The sequence below is a fragment of the Lissotriton vulgaris genome, chromosome 8, assembly GCF_964263255.1.
Source record: "Lissotriton vulgaris chromosome 8, aLisVul1.2, whole genome shotgun sequence".
In the NCBI taxonomy this organism is placed as follows: Eukaryota; Metazoa; Chordata; class Amphibia; order Caudata; family Salamandridae; genus Lissotriton; species Lissotriton vulgaris.
The window spans coordinates 579,682,172-579,701,414 of NC_141696.1; the positions used below are offsets into that span (position 1 = coordinate 579,682,172).

The 19,243-nt window shown below is 47.0% G+C and overlaps 1 protein-coding gene across 2 annotated transcripts in view; it reads right to left on the reverse strand.

The window, feature by feature from the left end:
* ARL13B (ARF like GTPase 13B) overlaps positions 1-19,243 on the reverse strand; it is an 836,406-nt gene that overhangs the window by 550,448 nt on the left and 266,715 nt on the right. For both annotated transcript variants that reach the window (XM_086934423.1, XM_086934422.1), the window contains exon 3: positions 3,505-3,575. In XM_086934423.1, coding sequence (XP_086790549.1) covers positions 3,505-3,575 — 71 coding nt within the window. The remainder of the gene's footprint in view (positions 1-3,504; positions 3,576-19,243) is intronic.

Sequence of the window (19,243 nt, forward strand, 5' to 3'; positions counted from 1 at the left end):
TCACCCAAAAGCAATCGTATTCCAGTGGGGGTACTGCTACGGAATCAGGCCTGAATCCACTGTGTGGTTCATTCGTGTTTCATGTATCCACTTTGCTACAGGAGAAAGGGTTAGATGGCAGTAGCAGGGAGCACTGTTGTGGATGTGCAACTACTCTGCCTGCTGACTTTCTTGGAAGTTCAGCAGCCAGCTCCCAACTACCCAGCTCGTGATGGTAATTTGGGAAGCACACCACAGACACTACAGCATCAATCTTGAAGCCCAAGTCCACTGCATAATCCAGTCCAATACTGCTCATAAGGGAGTAGCCAGAATATTAAAATAGCTCCAACTTTGCACCTCAGCTCTTATGACACCAAAGTAAATCATTGCAACCCTCCCCTGAAGAGCTTGCTTGTTTCTTCCATCCATCTGCTGATATCCACCCTTCACCTGCACACTGTCAATCTTTCATCCATAAGTCAGTCTGTCACTATTACATCAGTACGCCCGTTTATATCAAAATCTATCTATCCATCTTCGAAAGTATCCATCTAACCTATCCATCCTTCCATCCATTCACTTAGTTATCCATTATTTCACTTATCCACCTCCTTTCATCCATCCATTCATCCTTTCAATCAGCCATCCACCCTTTCAATCAGCCATCCACCCTTTCCCTCAGCCATCCACCCTTTCATTCAGCCATCCACCCTTCAACCATAGCCATCTATCCACTCATCCATCCATATATCCTTTCACTCATCCATCCTTTCACTCACTCATTATCCATGCTGCCTTCCACTCACCTGTCCATCCATTCATCCTTTCACTCAGCCATCACACACCCTTTCATCCAAACATCAATCTTTCCTCCCTATCACTCATCAATCAATTATTTCACTCATCCATTCTTACATTCGTAATTTATCTCATCTATCCTTTCGCTCATCCATCCATTCACTCTCCACCCATTCTCCCTTTCACTCATCCATCCATCCACCCTAGCACCATCCATCCATGCACTCTCTTTCAATCATCCATGCATTTTTTCACCCACCCATCCTTTGGCACGTCCATCCACCCTTTCACTCCATCGATCCATTCATCCATTTTCCCTTTTACTCATCCGTCGACCCTTTAACTCACTCATCCATCTATCCACCCTTTCTCTCATCCTCCAATCTATCCTTTCATTCATCCACCTTTTCGCTCATTCACCCATCCACCCTACCTCCCTTTAGCACATCCATTGATGCACTCATTCATCCATGCATCTATCCATCCACCCTTTCACTCATTCACCCATCACCCACAAATCCATTCTTTCACTCACTCACCCTCCAGGTCTTTCACATTAATTATGAGCTATTGTCTGCAGAGTTGTAGACAGAAGAGGCCAATCAAGAGACCCACCCGCTGTAGCTGCTAAAGTGGAAGGGGGGACGATGCCACTGGCTGCCAACACCAGTTACTGCATAACCCACCTCTGGGAAGATGGGTGTTGTGATGTTTGCAGGTTATGATGTGAAAACCTCTGCATCAACATACTGGTGGTCTGGCTCTTCTTGTCCATGCCGAGGTGGCCCTGAAGTTCTGCAATCCGCTAGACTAATGCATGTGACATTGAGTGATGGATATGCAGGATCAGACTCGGACAATATTTATAGCTCAAGTGGCAGCGGCATCTATCACTGGCAGTGGAACTGGGACTGCAAAACGGAGACTAGCATCTGTATTAGAGTCTATGATGGGCTTTCAATGGCCTAATGATTCTGGTGGTGGCCTGGGGTCATCAGTGGTGGGGTGATTATGGCCAACCTTCGGCCGAGACCTAAGCAGCTGCCTTTAAACCACCTCACCTGCTGACCTAGAGCACAATGCACTTATGGAGGAGTGGGGCGGCCTCTCACATAACAGATTAAATGCACCTGGCTCGACTTCTTGACAGCTCCTCTGCTAATGTTTGCTTCTAGATCCTTGACCTGTGATGGGACGAATGAGAACTATTCCCTTGTAGAACAATGGAATCATGTTAAGGGGGAGAACATTCCTGGGCTGTACGATGTTTGTAAGCTCTGAACTCCTGTAGTTGCGTTTCTGGCCATTAAATGCTTTACTTCTGAGAGATTGCTACACATGTCCAAGAATGGGACCAGAGTACACCACCTAGAGACATCTGAGATGAAACCAAGCAGATCTGCAACTGGAGCCATAATGTTATCACTAAGAGCCTTAAGGAAGCCACTGCTATGAAAAAACATGTTCTGGATCTAGAAGGACGCCTTGTGTGGGATCCAAAGATGCAGAATCAGTGAAAAGGGCCATCTATGACAAAGTGACTCAACTAAAAGAATCAGGCTATGCGGATATTTCCTTGAAGAGATTTCACTTAATCCAGCAGAAGATCCTCGACATGTGCAAATTTCCCACAGTTGTACGTGTGATTTACATAGAGGAAATGGGCGATCACATGCGAGTGGCCAATGCATATGTTTCACACCTATAAAACTGAAAAACTGATGACTCCTGAAACGGATTTTCAATGTCCTTCACACTTAAAGCACTTTGAAGCATACACTTCAGTTCTTAGTTCTAAAGTAGAGTTGTAAAATATGGGAAAATGCCCTAATGCCCTCATTTTCGTGAGGTTGGAGGAAAAGTTTTATTTTGCATGTATTCCTTTCTACTTGAGGAGAATTCTATATAAAGAGGAAAAAAGACCACAAAAGTTTTGCAAGAGCACATTATCATTCTCTCTAATCCAGCAGTCTTTCTGTCTTCAAGACAGACCACAGAGGAGTTTAGAAGAAGCTGGCATATAAACAGAAATCTAGGTTTATCATCTATTTCTCTCTCACAAACCTAGTAATTGTGTTATTTAGAAAGAAGCTGTACATTTCTACAATGTATAGGCAGACTCAATAGGAATGTAAGGAATTTATTCTTCTTCTGAAAATTTGGCTTCAAATTCCCCCAAAAGGCTCTGTAACTCATGGGGCAAATCGAACAAGCACCAAAACCAAAGAAAGTCACTGACAAAAGAAAGTAGGGCTTCGTGCTTGGACTCTGGTGCATATCATTGAGAGTTTGGCACCTAAGTATGTACACCTGATGTTTGACCGTTGTACAAAGCAAAATACCCTGCACTCCGCCAAGAGGAAGCACTATCACAGTAAGTATGCAATTATGTTAACATGTGTGATTATGTTTTGTTTAAAGAAAGAAAGGGAAAAAAACAGTTCGAATAATTATCTTTATTGTAGAGAGTGGTTCACATATGTTGATAAATGGGGTTAGTAAAATACTTCTTAGCAATATGATTTATTAAAAGGTGCCTCACGGAGCGTAATTCATGCAAAATGCTTAGGATTACCGTTACTAATGTGGGAATTTTACCATCTATAGATTTTATTTTAAAGAACAAAATAATGAATTACCTAATTTTGCCAACAAATAAACTGACAGAGAACACCAGGTGATTTGTCTTTGAAATTGGAATATTATATTGCCAGAAGCTCTTACCTCCTTGGATTCCTTTAACTGTTGCAGTTTTGCCAGCATTATCAAGTCCCACCATCACCAGTGTCACCTTCCTGGGGGAAATAAAAATCTCCTTAGGCAAAAAAATGCTTGCTTACAAGTGTCTTTTTTAATAGATTAAAGTGAGTCTGTGCAACACAGATGTCCAGAAAGCTATTCTACTTCTATCACAATCAACTATGTTAAACCAGCTGTCTGGTTGAAAAAACATATTGGTTACGTTCTGAAAGCTTACCTAGGAATGCTTTCTGTCCATTACTTACCACTAGCTTTTCGTTTTGTCACTCTGTTGCTTTCTTTTTATTTTCTGGCTATATTTGTTTTGGCCCCACCATCCCATCTTTGTCCCTCCCCTGGAGCAAAGTCTCTTTATCACCCCTCTGATTAGCTTCTTTGTTTCTTCCACGAGTGCTCGCTTTTCAAGGACTCTCTTTTTCTTTTTTCTGAAGCACTCCATGAGTGTACGTTTATTACAGCGGACTCCCCTGTATGCTGCTCTGCCCTCTCCATGTCGCTCTCAAGCACAGTGGGCATCTAAGGAACCCTACGCTCCACGTAGTGTTTCGCCAGTGTGCTTCCATTAGCATTAATTCACATCCTTATTGACACTAGATTTATACATACCCATAATAACATCCACCAGCTCTGCTACATGGTGGTTACCGTAGATACATTCAGCTCCCTGCAATCGGGCCTCATTTTGGGCATTTTAATACACTGCAAATCTGAGCCCTAACGTTCGCCCCAAAACAGGCTCCAGGTTAAGGATTGTATTATAAAACAGGTACTAAGAGCCATATGTATCAAAGTATACTTTTGTGATTCTCAAATTGCGATTTTCAGCGATTCGCAATTTGAGAATCGCAAAATGCAATGTATGTGGAATTTGCAAATAATTTTGCGGATCCCACATATTCCTTATTTGCGAATCGCAAATTGAGATTCGCAAATAAGGAATATCTTCCCATTCATTCCTATGGGCTAGGAGACCCATAGGAATGAATGGGAAGGCATTCCCAATTTGCGATTAGCAATTAGAGAATCGCAAATTGAGAATGCAATTTCAAGGGTGCCAAAAGGACACCCTGTTGCACCCCTGAAATGTGCATGTGTGCACATGTGGCACACATTCATGCCCTAAGGACATGTATGTGCGCCACATGGCACTTTAAGAAATGCAAAATAGTGTATTTTTAAGTGAAATCGCAATTTACCACCAACTTTAAGTTGGTGGTAATTTGCGATTCCTTAAGGCCAAATCGCACTTTCTTTTGTGCTTCTTACATTGCATTTAAGGAATCACAATTTGCGATTCCTTAAATGCAATCGCAAAATAAGGAACGGCAAAATTTGTGATTCCTAATTTTGCGAGGGGATTTTTGTGTGATACATTGCACACTGCTAATTTGCGATCGCAAATGCTGAAATTCTGCGAATTTCAGCAATTGCAAATTGGCTTCATACATATGACCCATAATCTTAGTGTCCCTAGCATGTAAGGGCAATAACTCCCTGCAGTTGACAAGAAGATGGCTGCAGATAGGTTTTCTTTAGACCAGGAAATACCAGGAAGATCATAGTCCACACCGCATTTTAAGTAAGTGCTTTTTCAAGTTTGTGGGGTCAAACTACTGTTAGTACTAAACTATCACTTTTAGATAGCGCTTCTCAGTGCCACATGTTTTAAAAAAAATAATTTTATTTGGTTTGTTGCATGATTTACATAGCAAATATTTTCAGGGCTTGGCTCGTGCATGAGCAATAAGATTCGTGCCTGCCCATTGGCTAAGGGTCTGGCTTGGCTCTACCTGTTAATTTGTTGGCTCGCCCACTTCTATATGTAGTAGGTGGAAGCACGAAAGACGATGGAGGGACAAGAAAGTTAAGTTGTGTGCATTCCACAGTCAGAACCAGGGGTGCTTTCCAGCTGGGAAGGAAAAGGCGGAGGCCTGGCCAGTGAAGTGGGCCTCACGGGCCCTATACATAACCTGACAGAATTGGCGTAGGTGCAAGCAGTAGAGTAAAATGACGCTGGAGGTGAAGGACGGACATCCTTCCTCATGGCATGGTTGGTGGGCCTATCCCTCTAGAGGTGGCGGTAAGGGACAGGTAAGGGCGCAAAAACAGCGTGACCGACAGTCGTGTGGGAGGTGGAAAGCGGTGCGAAAACAGGTGTGGTGAAATGAGACCCTGGGGGGGGGGGGCGGGGGGCAGGGGGGTGAGCGAACTTTGGAGGGGTCATATAAAAGTGAGCTGCATGTATGCCTTGCACTCTGCAATCAGCTTGTCCGAACTTTAAGATGCAGAACTCGAAGACTGCAACATGCTCCTGGTCATGTGTGCAGCAAAAGCATTTCTGCTGCTGAAATGGACCATTTTACAGCTTTTCATGTTTTTAAAATACTTTGGCAAAACATAGCAGTTTAAAAATACGATGCAATAAGCCCAGATTCATAATTCAATTTATTAGGATATCCATGCTGGTCATTTGTGCATCGTAGCAGCTAATAAACTCTGCTGACTTTACACTCTCCAAAGGCCTGAAAGTATCCTATGTCAATGTTGTTCATCATTAAAATAAAAAGGTACGATAGAGGCCACAGGGTCCAAGGAGCCCATAAGTGGAACAGTTAATACTCCTCAGGCTCTGGGATGCCAGATGGTAGACCAACAGGGTAAGGCAAAGGGGTGTTGGGTACCAAGTAACACAGACTCGGCACTTGCAGCCAGAAATCCTGGCCAGGGGGCCAAACACATGGGGCAAAACGGACTAATGGTAGCAGTTGGAGCCAGTAATGTGCAGGGTACTGTAAAAAAATATCCCCCACTGGTAAGAACGTTAAGGATTCAAAGACATGGACGTGGCTGAATTACGTCGGGTTTGAAATGATGTCACCGCCTGCGAGCGACTACTTGATATGATGTGTTCTATGACCAATAAACTGCAGTCAAAATTATACCACAATATGTCTTGCATCCAGTGCAATTGTGAGAAAAGTGACCTTAAAAATGCAAAATGTTATGTCAATATGGGCTTTGTTCAAGCTGTATGGCCCGACTGCTCGGGTTATATAATCGCACTGTACGCTAAAGCAGGGGAGCAACTAGAACTGAACTTCGTGGGGGGGGGGGTAACACTCCTAGCCAGGGCTGGCCCTAGCACTGGTTGCACACGGTGCAACAGTCTTTTTTGGCGCCCCTCCGCTATTTCCTCCTTTTCCTTGAATTCCCTCACTACCACTCGCCAACAATGCACCTCATCTCTTGATAGCACCTTTCTGACAAACATTTAAATTTTTTGGGGACTCTACTCCTAGTTTACTCACACTAAGTTCTGTGACCTGCATGGTACACGTTATTTGTAGCAGGCACATTAACCCTCTGCGCTCTGTGGGTGGTAAGAGTGTTCATGTGAGTGCACGGTGAGCGATGCAACAGTGTGAGAAGAGGGTAAGAGGAGTGATAGCTGGGTGAGTGAGGTGACCATATGAATTTGGGTGCAGATCTAAGTGCAGAGTCAGACGAATGAATGCATGGTTAGTGATGGGTTTGTTTGAGTGAGATTACAGATTGAGCAGAGAGGGGAACAAGTGACCGAAGTGTCACATGAGTGCAGGGTGAGTAGTGTGCTCGTGTGACTGCAAGGTGAGGTACAGGGTGAACGGAACAAGTGCATTGTGAGTACAGAGTGATCACTGTGACTGCAGGATAAGCAGGTGATTGGTGTGAGTGCATGGTGATCAGTGTGAGTGCATGGTGATCAGTGTGAGTGCATTGTGATCTCTGAGAGTTGAGGTGCCGGGTTTTTAGGAACACAGTGGTGCCAGGGGATCACACCCAAGGACCTCTGAGTTCTCCCTGTTCCGGACCACAGAAACACAGAGTCTTCTAGATGAAGTCAGAGATCGAGTTTTATTGGCTGCAACCAAGTAACATGTGTCCTAGAAGTACGACAGCACGGGTCGTAAGTTCTCAGGAGACTGTTCGTTTTTACAGAACCAGCCTTCTCCTTATATACAGAAATAACAGCTGAAGGTAAGAATTCTTGAGATTACAAATACGGTCATATACATATTTCTATAATAAGGCAAAAAGCGAAGTCATGATGACCAACCCATATTTTAGATGTCCAGTTCGTGATGGATTACCCAGCCAGGCCCAGAACTCCCATCAGATATCGATGAAACCCCAATAAAACCGGGCACCTCCTCATCGTAAAACGAGTCATAAACAAGAAACAGGGACAGGTGTGTGTATGATAAAGCATGGTTTGAATGTGGTGAATGGTTTATGCTATGCTGTGCCTTGATGCTATCTTACTCGGCCACTGAGCGAGGGACTGCCCGAACAGGTTTGGCTGGAGGCAGTGGAGTCAGCTCGGCCAGGTCACGGAGAAGTCAGCTAAGGTGGACGTGTCCTTTTAGATCAAACTCGGCCTTAATAAATTGACTATATGAGGGCAAGCCATAAGATGGATGCCGTTCACAAAATGGAGTCCGAGGGTTCAGAACGGAAACCATGATTTAAGGGTTTTAGCATCACTCAATCACGACGCAAATACATAGGGATAACGTCTGGATCATTACCGGTCTGTCAATACCAAATTCGTCATGATACGATGATATTTTGTGACACGAGTGTTGGGCCTCGGTACCATAATATAGCAGGGCCCAGAATTTCAGAACCACAGAGTGCAGGATGAGCGTGAAAGTGAGGGAGGAGAATGAGGTGTGAGTTGTCTGAATGCATGGTGCATTCCCAGACACTTGAAGTAACTCAGCAGGTTATTGGCGGTGGCGTAGGGTTTCAGATACAAGTTAAACTATTGCTATTATGGCATTAATCAGGGATCGAGGGTGGAGGAAATAAATAATTAGCTGATCGTCATACAAAATTCTAGTCTTATGATTAGGGTAGCCAGCAAATTATTTTGATGTCCCAGAAGGTACAAAAATAAAGTCACCCAAAGCTGTATTTACAGCACTTACCTGTGCATACTTTGAACAGAAAATATAAATATAAAGCACTTTTAATTGTGCTCTAGGGCTGCCTGAATGATCCATGATTGATAATTAAAGGGAACACTGTTAGAAAAGTCACATTACAAACTAATACATACTTTTTTTTAATTTATAACCCGAATTAGTGTAAAGACAAGGAATTTGCAGGCTCTTTGAACAAGAAATGGCTGGCAATTTCTTTTGGCAACCCTACTTTATATTCCTTTTCATGAAATGCATTCTGACACTACAGCAGTAAATATAAAAAACAAATGTAAGGAATAGGCAGAGTGGGAGCCCAGGGGAAACTGAAACCAGACAAAACAAGCATTAACAATGCAATGGTCTCGTCTTTGTTAAAGTTAGAGCTATAGGCATTGCAAATGGCATTTTTTTCATTTTTTGTTTTTAAAAAAACATAAATAAATGGTATTGTCATTTACAATGGCAATAGGTGAGCATTAGAGAGTAGTAGGGAGTATTAGCAGACACAGAGCCCAACACACACACACACACACACACACAGAGCCACACACACACACAGAGAGCCACCCACCCCCACACACACACACACACACACAGAGCCACACACACACAACCCCCCCCCCCCCACACACACACACACACAGAGCCACACACACAGAGCCACACACACACAGAGCCACACACACACAGAGCCAGAGCCACACACACACACAGAGCCACACACACACAGCCACAGACACAGGTCAGCCGGTGCGCTGGCGTCCATGCCCTGGGCACCCACTGCCCCTCACCACACGCCCACTACTGCTCAGTAACGCCCCAGGGACCAGAGGCAGGAAAAGCGATTACAACCAGGGGGCAGAGGCAAGAAAAAACGATCACAACCAGGGAAGAGATGCAAGAATAAACGATCACAACCAGGGAAGAGAGGCAAGAAAAGCGAGCGCAACCAGGGGGCAGAGGCAAGAAAAAAGGATCACATCCAGGGAAGAGAGGCAAGAAAAAACGATCACAACCAGGGAAGAGATGCCGATTAAATAGGGCGGAGTAGTAGAGTCAACCTGCAGTAAGTACAATGAGTTCTCATGGGCTAACGGTCAGTTGATGTAGAGTATCAGTGGCAAAAAAGAGTTTGTACTTTAACGTAAACATAACCCCATAGTTCCAGGGAACACTCTTCGCGGGAACCGAAATTCTAAACGCCTATTGGTTAGTGCGTGAACAGCGTTTTCGTTTTAGCTGGTGGGGTCCCGTCGCTTCGAAAGTGATCATATGAAGGGGGTCAATGCTCAGAGGTATTGTATTGTCGTATGAGGCGTGACCCGAGCTCCCTGGGAGTCCAGATGAAAAGGCTCTTGTAAGAAAGTATATTGATCAGCGCTGGTGGGGCTACTGAGGATATTGAGGATACTAAGCCACTAAGGAAGCGAAAAGAAGAGGGTAATGCATGTGGCTATAAAGATGAAAACTTACAAATAGGGGGGGGCTTGTGAGTTAGGCTGTCATAGGAATAGGGAAGTCGAATCAATAGAGGAAATTTACACGGGTGTGAGAGGGTAGTAACTGGATAGAGAATAAGACGGGTGTGTAAGAGGATACGACGAAGAGCAGGAGTGGGTTGCTGGGTCAGCACGTGAAGGGCGAGAAGTCATTTCAGAGTGTCTGTCAGAGGTAGTCCGGTACACCTAAGCATCAGGTAGCCGTATGAAGAGGGTGGCATAAATGGCTCTCTAAGCAGCTGCTGGAGTACCACGGGTATGAGGGCGGCGGGCGTGAAGTTATGCACACAGAAGGTGGTCAAAGGGATTTAACAACGGAAACGGGCACTTAGAAAAAAGGGAGACAAAACAAGGAGGGGCATATGGAAGAGGGATAGGTGGCATTACAAGATATCCTGGAACTACCAGATTTTGACGGTTTGAATAAACCTCTTTTCCCTTCCTCAGTCCCCTCAAACCCTCTAGCAATGCCCCTAATTACCTGCCGGGCTCCCCGCTTCTCCCGCCTGCTCATGTGGGTCCGGGCCCCAGGCTGTTATCTGCGGGTTGGGCTCTCGCTGCTGACGGTATCCTGTGCAAGGTGCTAGGTCCGTCCTTTAAAGTTGGTCTTCGTTCTTCAGGAATAATGGAAAAGAGTGGCGTCCTGTCTTCAAAGTGGGGCGGTTTCGGTTCTCACCGGAAACAGGGAAGCTTCCGGTCCTCAAGGGGGGCGTGGGCGACCTCCGGTCCTTAAACCTTTCCTTCCCATCAGCGCGCGCGCTCCGCAAAAGCCTCACCTCCTTACAGCTGCCAGGCCGCCGCGGCTTCCCACGGTTTTCAGGCACCGTCAGCGGTGAGGTAGGAGACGGCCGCCGGAGTGGAGTGGGCTTGAACGGCGGGATGAGAGGAAGATGGCTATTGGGGTGGGGCATTGGTCGTGCCGGGGAGAGGGCTGGAAGTAGGGCGAGGACCAGGCAGACCCAGCCGCGGAGAAGGGGCGACGCGAGAAGGGCTGATTGCAGAGTGTGGAGAGGGGACTGGTGGCAGGATTAAAGGGCGCGTGCTCACTGGAACGGAGTGGTCTGGGGGACTGCTGAGGGAGCACTGCGGGGGACGGCGCATGTTGCTGGGGAGTGGGGATGGCCCCGAGGCTGTACGAGGAGGGGGCATGGGAAGTGGCAGGTTTGGCGGGTGGGCTCAGACGTGGAACGGAGCACGATCAGCAGCTGTGCCTGCTGAAGAGGGGGTGGCACTGGGTACTGCCTACTGCCGGTGCTGGAAGAGGGCTCCAGTTCTGCCCGGTGCTGCCAGACTTCTTGAAAATTGCAAAAAACACAGATGATGGACAGAATGGAGAACAATGTCATACATTCACCCCAGTACAAGGATCTGGGCCTAAATCCATCGTTTTTTTGCACTCCACACCACCCTGGGTTAGACACTGGCTATATGCAAATCAGCTCTGACCCTGTGCCTCATGGGAACAGTCCAGTCCGAACTACCAAGCCATGTCTTTCCCAGACCGGAATCAAGCATCCAAGGACCGGTTTCTGGCTATCAGCCTTCATCAGCCTGGATAGCTTGACTCCAGTGGTGTGGAGAGCCTGGGACTCACGTCTGAGTATACCCAGCACACTCGGGGTGAAAATTGCAAAAAACACAGATGATGGACAGAATGGAGAACAATGTCATACATTCACCCCAGTACAAGGATCTGGGCCTAAATCCATCGTTTTTTTGCACTCCACACCACCCTGGGTTAGACACTGGCTATATGCAAATCAGCTCTGACCCTGTGCAAGCATCCAAGGACCGGTTTCTGGCTATCAGCCTTCATCAGCCAATTTTCACCCCCAGTGTGCTGGGTATACTCAGACGTGAGTCCCAGGCTCTCCACACCACTGGAGTCAAGCTATCCAGGCTGAATGAAGGCTGATAGCCAGAAACCGGTCCTTGGATGCTTGATTCCGGTCTGGGAAAGACATGGCTTGGTAGTTCGGACTGGACTGTTACATGGGGCACAGGGTCAGAGCTGATTTGCATATAGCCAGTGTCTAACCCAGGGTGGTTTGGAGTGCAAAAAAACGATGGATTTAGGCCCAGATCCTTGTACTGGGGTGAATGTATGACATTGTTCTACATTCTGTCCATCAACTGTGTTTTTTGCAATTTTCACCCGAGTGTGCTGGGTATACTCAGACGTGAGTCCCAGGCTCTCCACACCACTGGAGTCAAGCTATCCAGGCTGAATGAAGGCTGATAGCCAGAAACCGGTCCTTGGATGCTTGATTCCGGTCTGGGAAAGAGATGGCTTGGTAGTTCGGACTGGACTGTTCCCATGGGGCACAGGGTCAGAGCTGATTTGCATATAGCCAGTGTCTAACCCAGGGTGGTGTGGAGTGCAAAAAAACGATGGATTTAGGCCCAGATCCTTGTACTGGGGTGAATGTATGACATTGTTCTACATTCTGTCCATCAACTGTGTTTTTTGCAATTTTCACCCCGAGTGTGCTGGGTATACTCAGACGTGAGTCCCAGGCTCTCCACACCACTGGAGTCAAGCTATCCAGGCTGAATGAAGGCTGATAGCCAGAAACCGGTCCTTGGATGCTCGATTCCGGTCTGGGAAAGACATGGCTTGGTAGTTCGGACTGGACTGTTCCCATGGGGCACAGGGTCAGAGCTGATTTGCATATAGCCAGTGTCTAACCCAGGGTGGTGTGGAGTGCAAAAAAACGATGGATTTAGGCCCAGATCCTTGTACTGGGGTGAATGTATGACATTGTTCTACATTCTGTCCATCAACTGTGTTTTTTCGCCAGACTTCTTGAGGCGGCGGTCAAGCAGAAATGACTCTCCGAAAAGCTCAGTCATTTTCCGACTGGGGGGCGTGTTTTTCTTGCTCTCCTCTTCGCATTGCCTGGAATGTAAAATTCCAGCCAATGGGAAGAGGAGGGAAAGGACCGAAAAAACACGCCCCTCAATCTGAAAAAGAAGGGGCTTAAATGAAAAGACGCCCCTCTTCTCCAATGGCTGACCTCCGTTTAGGAAGCCAGCCAATGGAGAAAAGGGGTGGGTTCAAGCCCCACTCTGGAAAACATAAGATCTCGCCAGCGAGACTGCGCAAGCGCAGCCTTCGCTAGCCGAGACCTAAAAACTAAGCCTTGGTAACCAGTTTACAAAGGTATGTATATATGCAAATTGACTTAAAGACCTGTGAAAAACTCGGGTCTGCCAGAGATGAGACTCCAGACACTGCCGAGCCGAGCCCACAGCAGCTTGAGCTACATCAGCCCGGGGTGAGACACAGGACGGGAGGGCTGAAACTCTTTCTGGCTGCGTGCCTGAGCTAAAGATAATCTATACATAGAGCTTGAAATGGAAAAATAGAAGTGCAGGTACCCTGTACCAGAGTATCGGCTTGTTTCTGAGAAGTGTCGATACCCTCCAATTAAAAATATTACGTCTCTCTTGAGAAGTGCCGGTACTCTCTCTCAAAATAAAAAAGTGCTGGCACTAATTAGCACGGCTGCAACGCGTTCAGAACTCGGCCGCCAGAGCGGTGGTTGGCCTCCCACGCAGGTGCTCTGCCAGAGCTACCATCCGTAACCTGCATTGGCTGCCAATTGAATCTCGGATTCACTTCAAAACTCTTACCACCTCATTCAAAATTCTGAATTCTGACTGCCCTGAACTCCTACGCCCGCTCCTTGTACCCTACACCCCTCAGCGTAACTTACGCTCACTGGGACAACACCTTGTGTCGATCCCACGATTCAGGCTCAGTAGAATGGGTGGACGTTCCTTCAAAGTCTTGGGGGCTAGACTCTGGAACTCACTACCCCAACATATCCGCACTTTAACTAACTTGACTGCCTTTCGGAAGTCACTAAAAACTCATCTCTTTTCCCTCATTTAGTCCTCTGTAGCCATCCCCCTCCCCCCTCAGGTACTGGTTAGGTCAGCGCCGGGACGCTCCGTTGCTGGGGCAGCTGTTTGCGCTTTAACAATCATATAACATAACTCAGTACCAGCCCATTTAGAGCACGGTCGATAAATCAGTTCCATTAAGAGATGGCTGCCTCACCATACCTGCAGGGACCGGAGATCCAACATTGCTGGGGCACCAGTCACAACCTTGGATTCGTATTTAGAAGCATGCAGGCAGCCTGAACAGAGTTACAACTTTGCCGGGACCTTTGCTGGCCTTTACTGCACAGCCAGCGAGAGTGACGCATAGCAATAGTCACCAGCAAGGTAAACATATACTAGAACACCTCGGAAACGTGAAGCTTTTAAAGTGACATGAAGCCATCAGAACACACGGGACGCCAGAAGACTGCAGATATATGTCAAAGGAAACACCAATCCAGAAGCAGGGGATATTGCGTATTCACAGTTCCTGTGCACTGAGATGCAAATACACGCTGTATACTTGTTTTGCAAGGTATGGAAGCTTGCTATACCCAATGTTTGTTTTAATATCAAGGAAATCCATAGTAAAAACAGGAGCATCACACCATAAAAAGGCCCACAAACAGCCAAAAAGCCGGCCCTCACACTGACCTGTCAGATCAGTCCTTTGGGCACTGCCAGACAGCCTTATTAGCCAGTCCAATCCTTCTAACCCAGCACACAAGAGGCGCAAATAAGCCAGTATGTGGTGGTCTGACCACCAAGGGAAAGAAGATATTTTGGCATACGTAGATGCAGGCCTGAGAACTGACGATCAGGAGATACCAGGGTGTGCACAGCCCGAGCATATAGGATCAGTACATAGCCCAGCAAGTGATGACCTGAACACACAGAAACAGGATATGTTGTTGCATTTGCAAAAAAACACCAGGACCATAATTCCTCTCATACACAAATCAAGAGAACAAGAGCCCTATTTTTCAACACCATATGACTGACTAGTGTACACAAAATATAGCCAGCTTTTAACTAATGTGTTGTTCCCTACTTAAAGAAATTCTATTGAGAACAGAATTGATTAGCCTAGCGCAAACAGCAGCACCAATATGCATTGGCAAAACCAACAGGTCTTGTCTAGGAAGCTATTGGCTTTGTCAAAGTCTTGCAGCCATGTTGTACAGCAGGGCGGTTGCACAGTATGGGTGAAAGTTACAAAAAAAGTGCCAAGACAAAGAGTTTTTCTCCCTTCAGTCGTGCTTCTGTACAACATAACTAAAAGACATTGGTAAAACCAATAGCTCTTCTAGGCGAGACCTGTTGGCTTAGCCAATGCTTGCTGTTTTTTTAATTTACCAATCCAAATTGGTAAGTTAAAATTAGAAACAAATGTGCGTCATCTTTTACAGTCACAAACATGCATGGTGAGCACTCCTACATAATGATGCGACCACCGCGTCATAGCTTCTTTTTTACTATGCTGTAGTGCATGGGGGAGGCTGTACAACAAGGGTAGAAACCATTGGCATAATTAGTAAGTCCCAAAGGCGAGACCGATTTTCTTTGCAAATGCTTGTTTGCTAAGGTGCCAAGCATTTTCCACGGTCATAGAATGTGGTGTGAAGTCTCTGTAGGAAGTTGACTCTTTATATGACATAGCACAAATGAGGTATATTGTGCAAAGAGTTCAGGGGCTCCCTTTATGAGTGGACAGGGGCTAGCTCTAGCAATCCAAAGGTGCTCTTCTATGAGGGGGGAAGTGTGATAGACCAGCCTTAGGCTGATCAGTGAAGAGCGTTAGACATCTGCAAATTCACAAAATAGTCAATAAATGATGCACACGACTCAATAAGGAGATCCACGCCAATGTATAAAAATAACACATCTTTATATAGGTTAAGGCACAAGAATCAATACAATCGGGTAACTACATTATGCAAGAAAAATACTTTTACTTTTAAAAAGTTGACAATTAGTGCATTTTTCAGAAGCCTCAATGTTATCCTATTGGAGGAAAAACAAGTATGGCATTTCGGTATAGTACAGCGACTTATGAGACCAATCTCTTGGACTTAAGGCGAGTATGGGGCAAGGTCCAAGGCAGCACCAGCAGGTTACCTCCAGCGCCACTAGGGCGGCCAGGTGCTTTGGTGCAGTGCTGTGTCTGGTTCCCAATGTTAGTCAATGGGCATCGGTCTGCATGAAAAGAAGCTGCAGGTTTGGACTGGGAGGCCAGTCGGACTGAACCAACAGGAGGGTTCAAGTCTTGCGACGCTGGGGTACGAGAAACACCGGTGGTCCTGTTCTCCTCATGCCGGAGAGGTTGGGTGCAAAGGGTCTTTGAGGTGTCTGGCTTCTTCATACAGCAGCACTCGCGGTTGATGGGACCTTCAAACAGAGGCCGCAGGCGAAGTCAGGGAGTAGACCAGGGGTAAAACCAAATTGGACAGTCTCCTGAAGGCTTAGGGACCACACTGACACCATTGGCCCACATTGTCTCGGGTCAGGAGCTGACACCATTGGCCCACGTCGACTGAGGGGGCTCCGGTGCAGTGGTGCTTGGCGCCATCGAGTTTTGATGATTATTGAGTCCTCACAGTTGTTCTTGAAGTACCTTCAGGATGCAGTTCCACTGCTCCACTGGAGTTCTTGAGTCTTTATTGAAGGCAGGCTGTCCTCAGAGGATTTGGAGGTTCACCAGCTGCAGGATGAGACTTCTTTGGTGCAGGTACGGTGGGAAGCAGCAGACAGGCTGGCAGGACTGGTGCCAACTCAGTTGCTCTTCTTCAATGTTCTGTTTTTGTGGCTCTTCAGTATCCTTCTTCGTAGGTCATCAGGTTCAGAGGACCACATTGACGCAGTTGGCCCATTTCAGCTCTGGTTAGGTGGCTCGGGTATTGTGGTGCTTTCCAGCATAGTGTTTTCGCAGTCTTGGAGCCTCACAGCTCAGTCTTGGGTAACTGCAGGATGCAGGGGAGCAGTTCCACTGTTCCACAGGAGTCCTTGGTTCCTGGATGAGGTGCAGATATATCTCCCAGGCTTTGGAGAAACAGCAGCTGCAGGACAAGCTGTCTTTTGGTGAAACTGTCGAAGTCAGCATGCAGGCCAGCAGGTTGGCTCCAAGTCAGATGATGGATCTTCTGTTCTTCGCCTTTGCGACTCTTCACCTCCGTCTTCTCCTTTCAGGTCAGAAGGATCTGCTTTTCTGGTACAAGGCCTCCTAAATACTAGATTTAGGGGTGTTAGAGGAGTATGGGGTAGAAGCCAATGAGCTACCTACCCCTAGAGTCACTACATCCCCAATATGACCATTTCCTGTGGGTGGTGGGAATAACCCTGTCCCAGTGTTTCTACATTTGCCAGCACCAACATGGCTAACTCTAAAAAGTCTGCTCCACTTCAGGTAGCCCACCTTAGGGGCCGTACTGGCCACAGGGTGGACATGCCTATCTGATTAACTAGTTTTCCCACCTGTCAAGGTGACAAAGGGCTCTGAACACAGGTGGGTTGGCTTCCTCTCCTATGAGAGAAGACAGATTTGTATACCAAAAGGCAGTGGGCTCTTTAAAGCTCCCCTGACTTGGAGTGCTAATCTGCAGGTCATCCTATGGGTGGGGGTGTAAGCACCCTCTGCCCGAGCAGGCTTGGTTTCTGGCCTCCTGAGAGCAAAGGCCCTCACCCCTGGGGGTCACAAACTTGTCTCTGGGGCCAGGCTGGCAAAAACAAGTCAGCACACCAGAAGCTGGTAGGTTTTCAAGGAGCACCTAAAAAGGTGCCCTCTGGGGACATGTATTATTAAATTCAACACTGGCATCAGTGTTACTTTATCAATATAAGATGTTTGATACCAAACCTCCCTATTTTGAATGAAGCCATTGTGTAGCTGGAGAACTTGCTTTCAACAGGGTCCAGTACATGTACTGAAAAATGCTTCACTGTTCACTTGTCTGGGAAGTAATTGAACTGGCCAGCACAGGGTCATATCTGCTCATGCAGATATGTCCAGATATGTCCATAAGCATACTTCGTATTATATGTAAAGTGCTCTGATACCTTCTGATCTAGCTAGCTAGCTAGGTGTGACTTATAAACATGCCATGCAATGTTAGGGGGGTACAAAAGGGGGTGGTGATGAACTTTGCCACTGGATTCAAGCAAGCTGGGCTGAAGACGGCTGGAATGCCTGAAACCGGTCCTCTGAAGCTTGTTTCCGGTCCAGGGAAGGCATGGCTTGGCAGTTCGGGCTGGACTGTTCCCATGAGGCACAGGGTTAGACTGATTTGCATACAGCCATGTCTGAACTGGGGTGGCAAAGTGGGCTAAAGAACGGTGATGGATTAAACCCAGATCTTTTGACTGGGTGTGAGTGTTTGATTGGTTCAGATGCTCCGTCCATTACCACCCATTTTTGTACCGCTTTTGGCCGCCATAAGTGTGACAGGGTATGCTCAGACGTGAGTCCCTTGCTCACTTTGCCACTGGATTTAAGCAAGCCGGGCTGAAGACGGCTTTTGGCTGCCATAAGTGTGGCAGGGTATGCTCAGACATGAGTCCCTTGCTCACTTTGCCACTGGATTCAAGCAAGCCGGGCTGAAGACGGCTGGAATGCCAGAAACCAGTCCTCGGAAGCTTGTTTCCGGTCCAGGGAAGGCATGGCTTGGCAGTTCGGGCTGGACTGTTCCCATGAGGCACAGGGTCAGACTGATTTGCATATAGCCATGTCTGAACTGGGGTGGCAGAGTGGGCTAAAGAACGGTGATGGATTAAACCCAGATCTTTTGACTGGGTGTGAGTGTTTGATTGGTTCAGATGCTCCGTCCATTACCACCCCCTTTTGTACCGCTTTTGGCCGCCATAAGTGTGGCAGGGTATGCTCAGGCGTGAGTCCCTTGCTCACTTTGCCACTGGATTCAAGCAAGCCAGGCTGAAGACGGCTGGAATGCCAGAAACCGGTCCTCGGAAGCTTGTTTCCGGTCCAGGGAAGGCATGGCTTGGCAGTTCGGGCTGGACTGTTCCCATGAGGCACAGGGTCAGACTGATTTGCATATAGCCATGTCTGAACTGGGATGGCAGAGTGGGCTAAAGAACGGTGATGGATTGAACCAAGATGTGTTGACTGGGTGTGAGTGTTTGATTGGTTCAGATGCTCCGTCCATTACCACCCCCTTTTGTACCGCTTTTGGCCGCCATAAGTGTGGCAGGGTATGCTCAGACGTGAGTCCCTTGCTCACTTTGCCACTGGATTCAAGCAAGCCGGGCTGGTTCAGATGCTCCGTCCATTACCATCCCCTTTTGTAATGCAATGTTAGGGGGCATGGCACACATGTTTTCACTTTTTAGAGCACC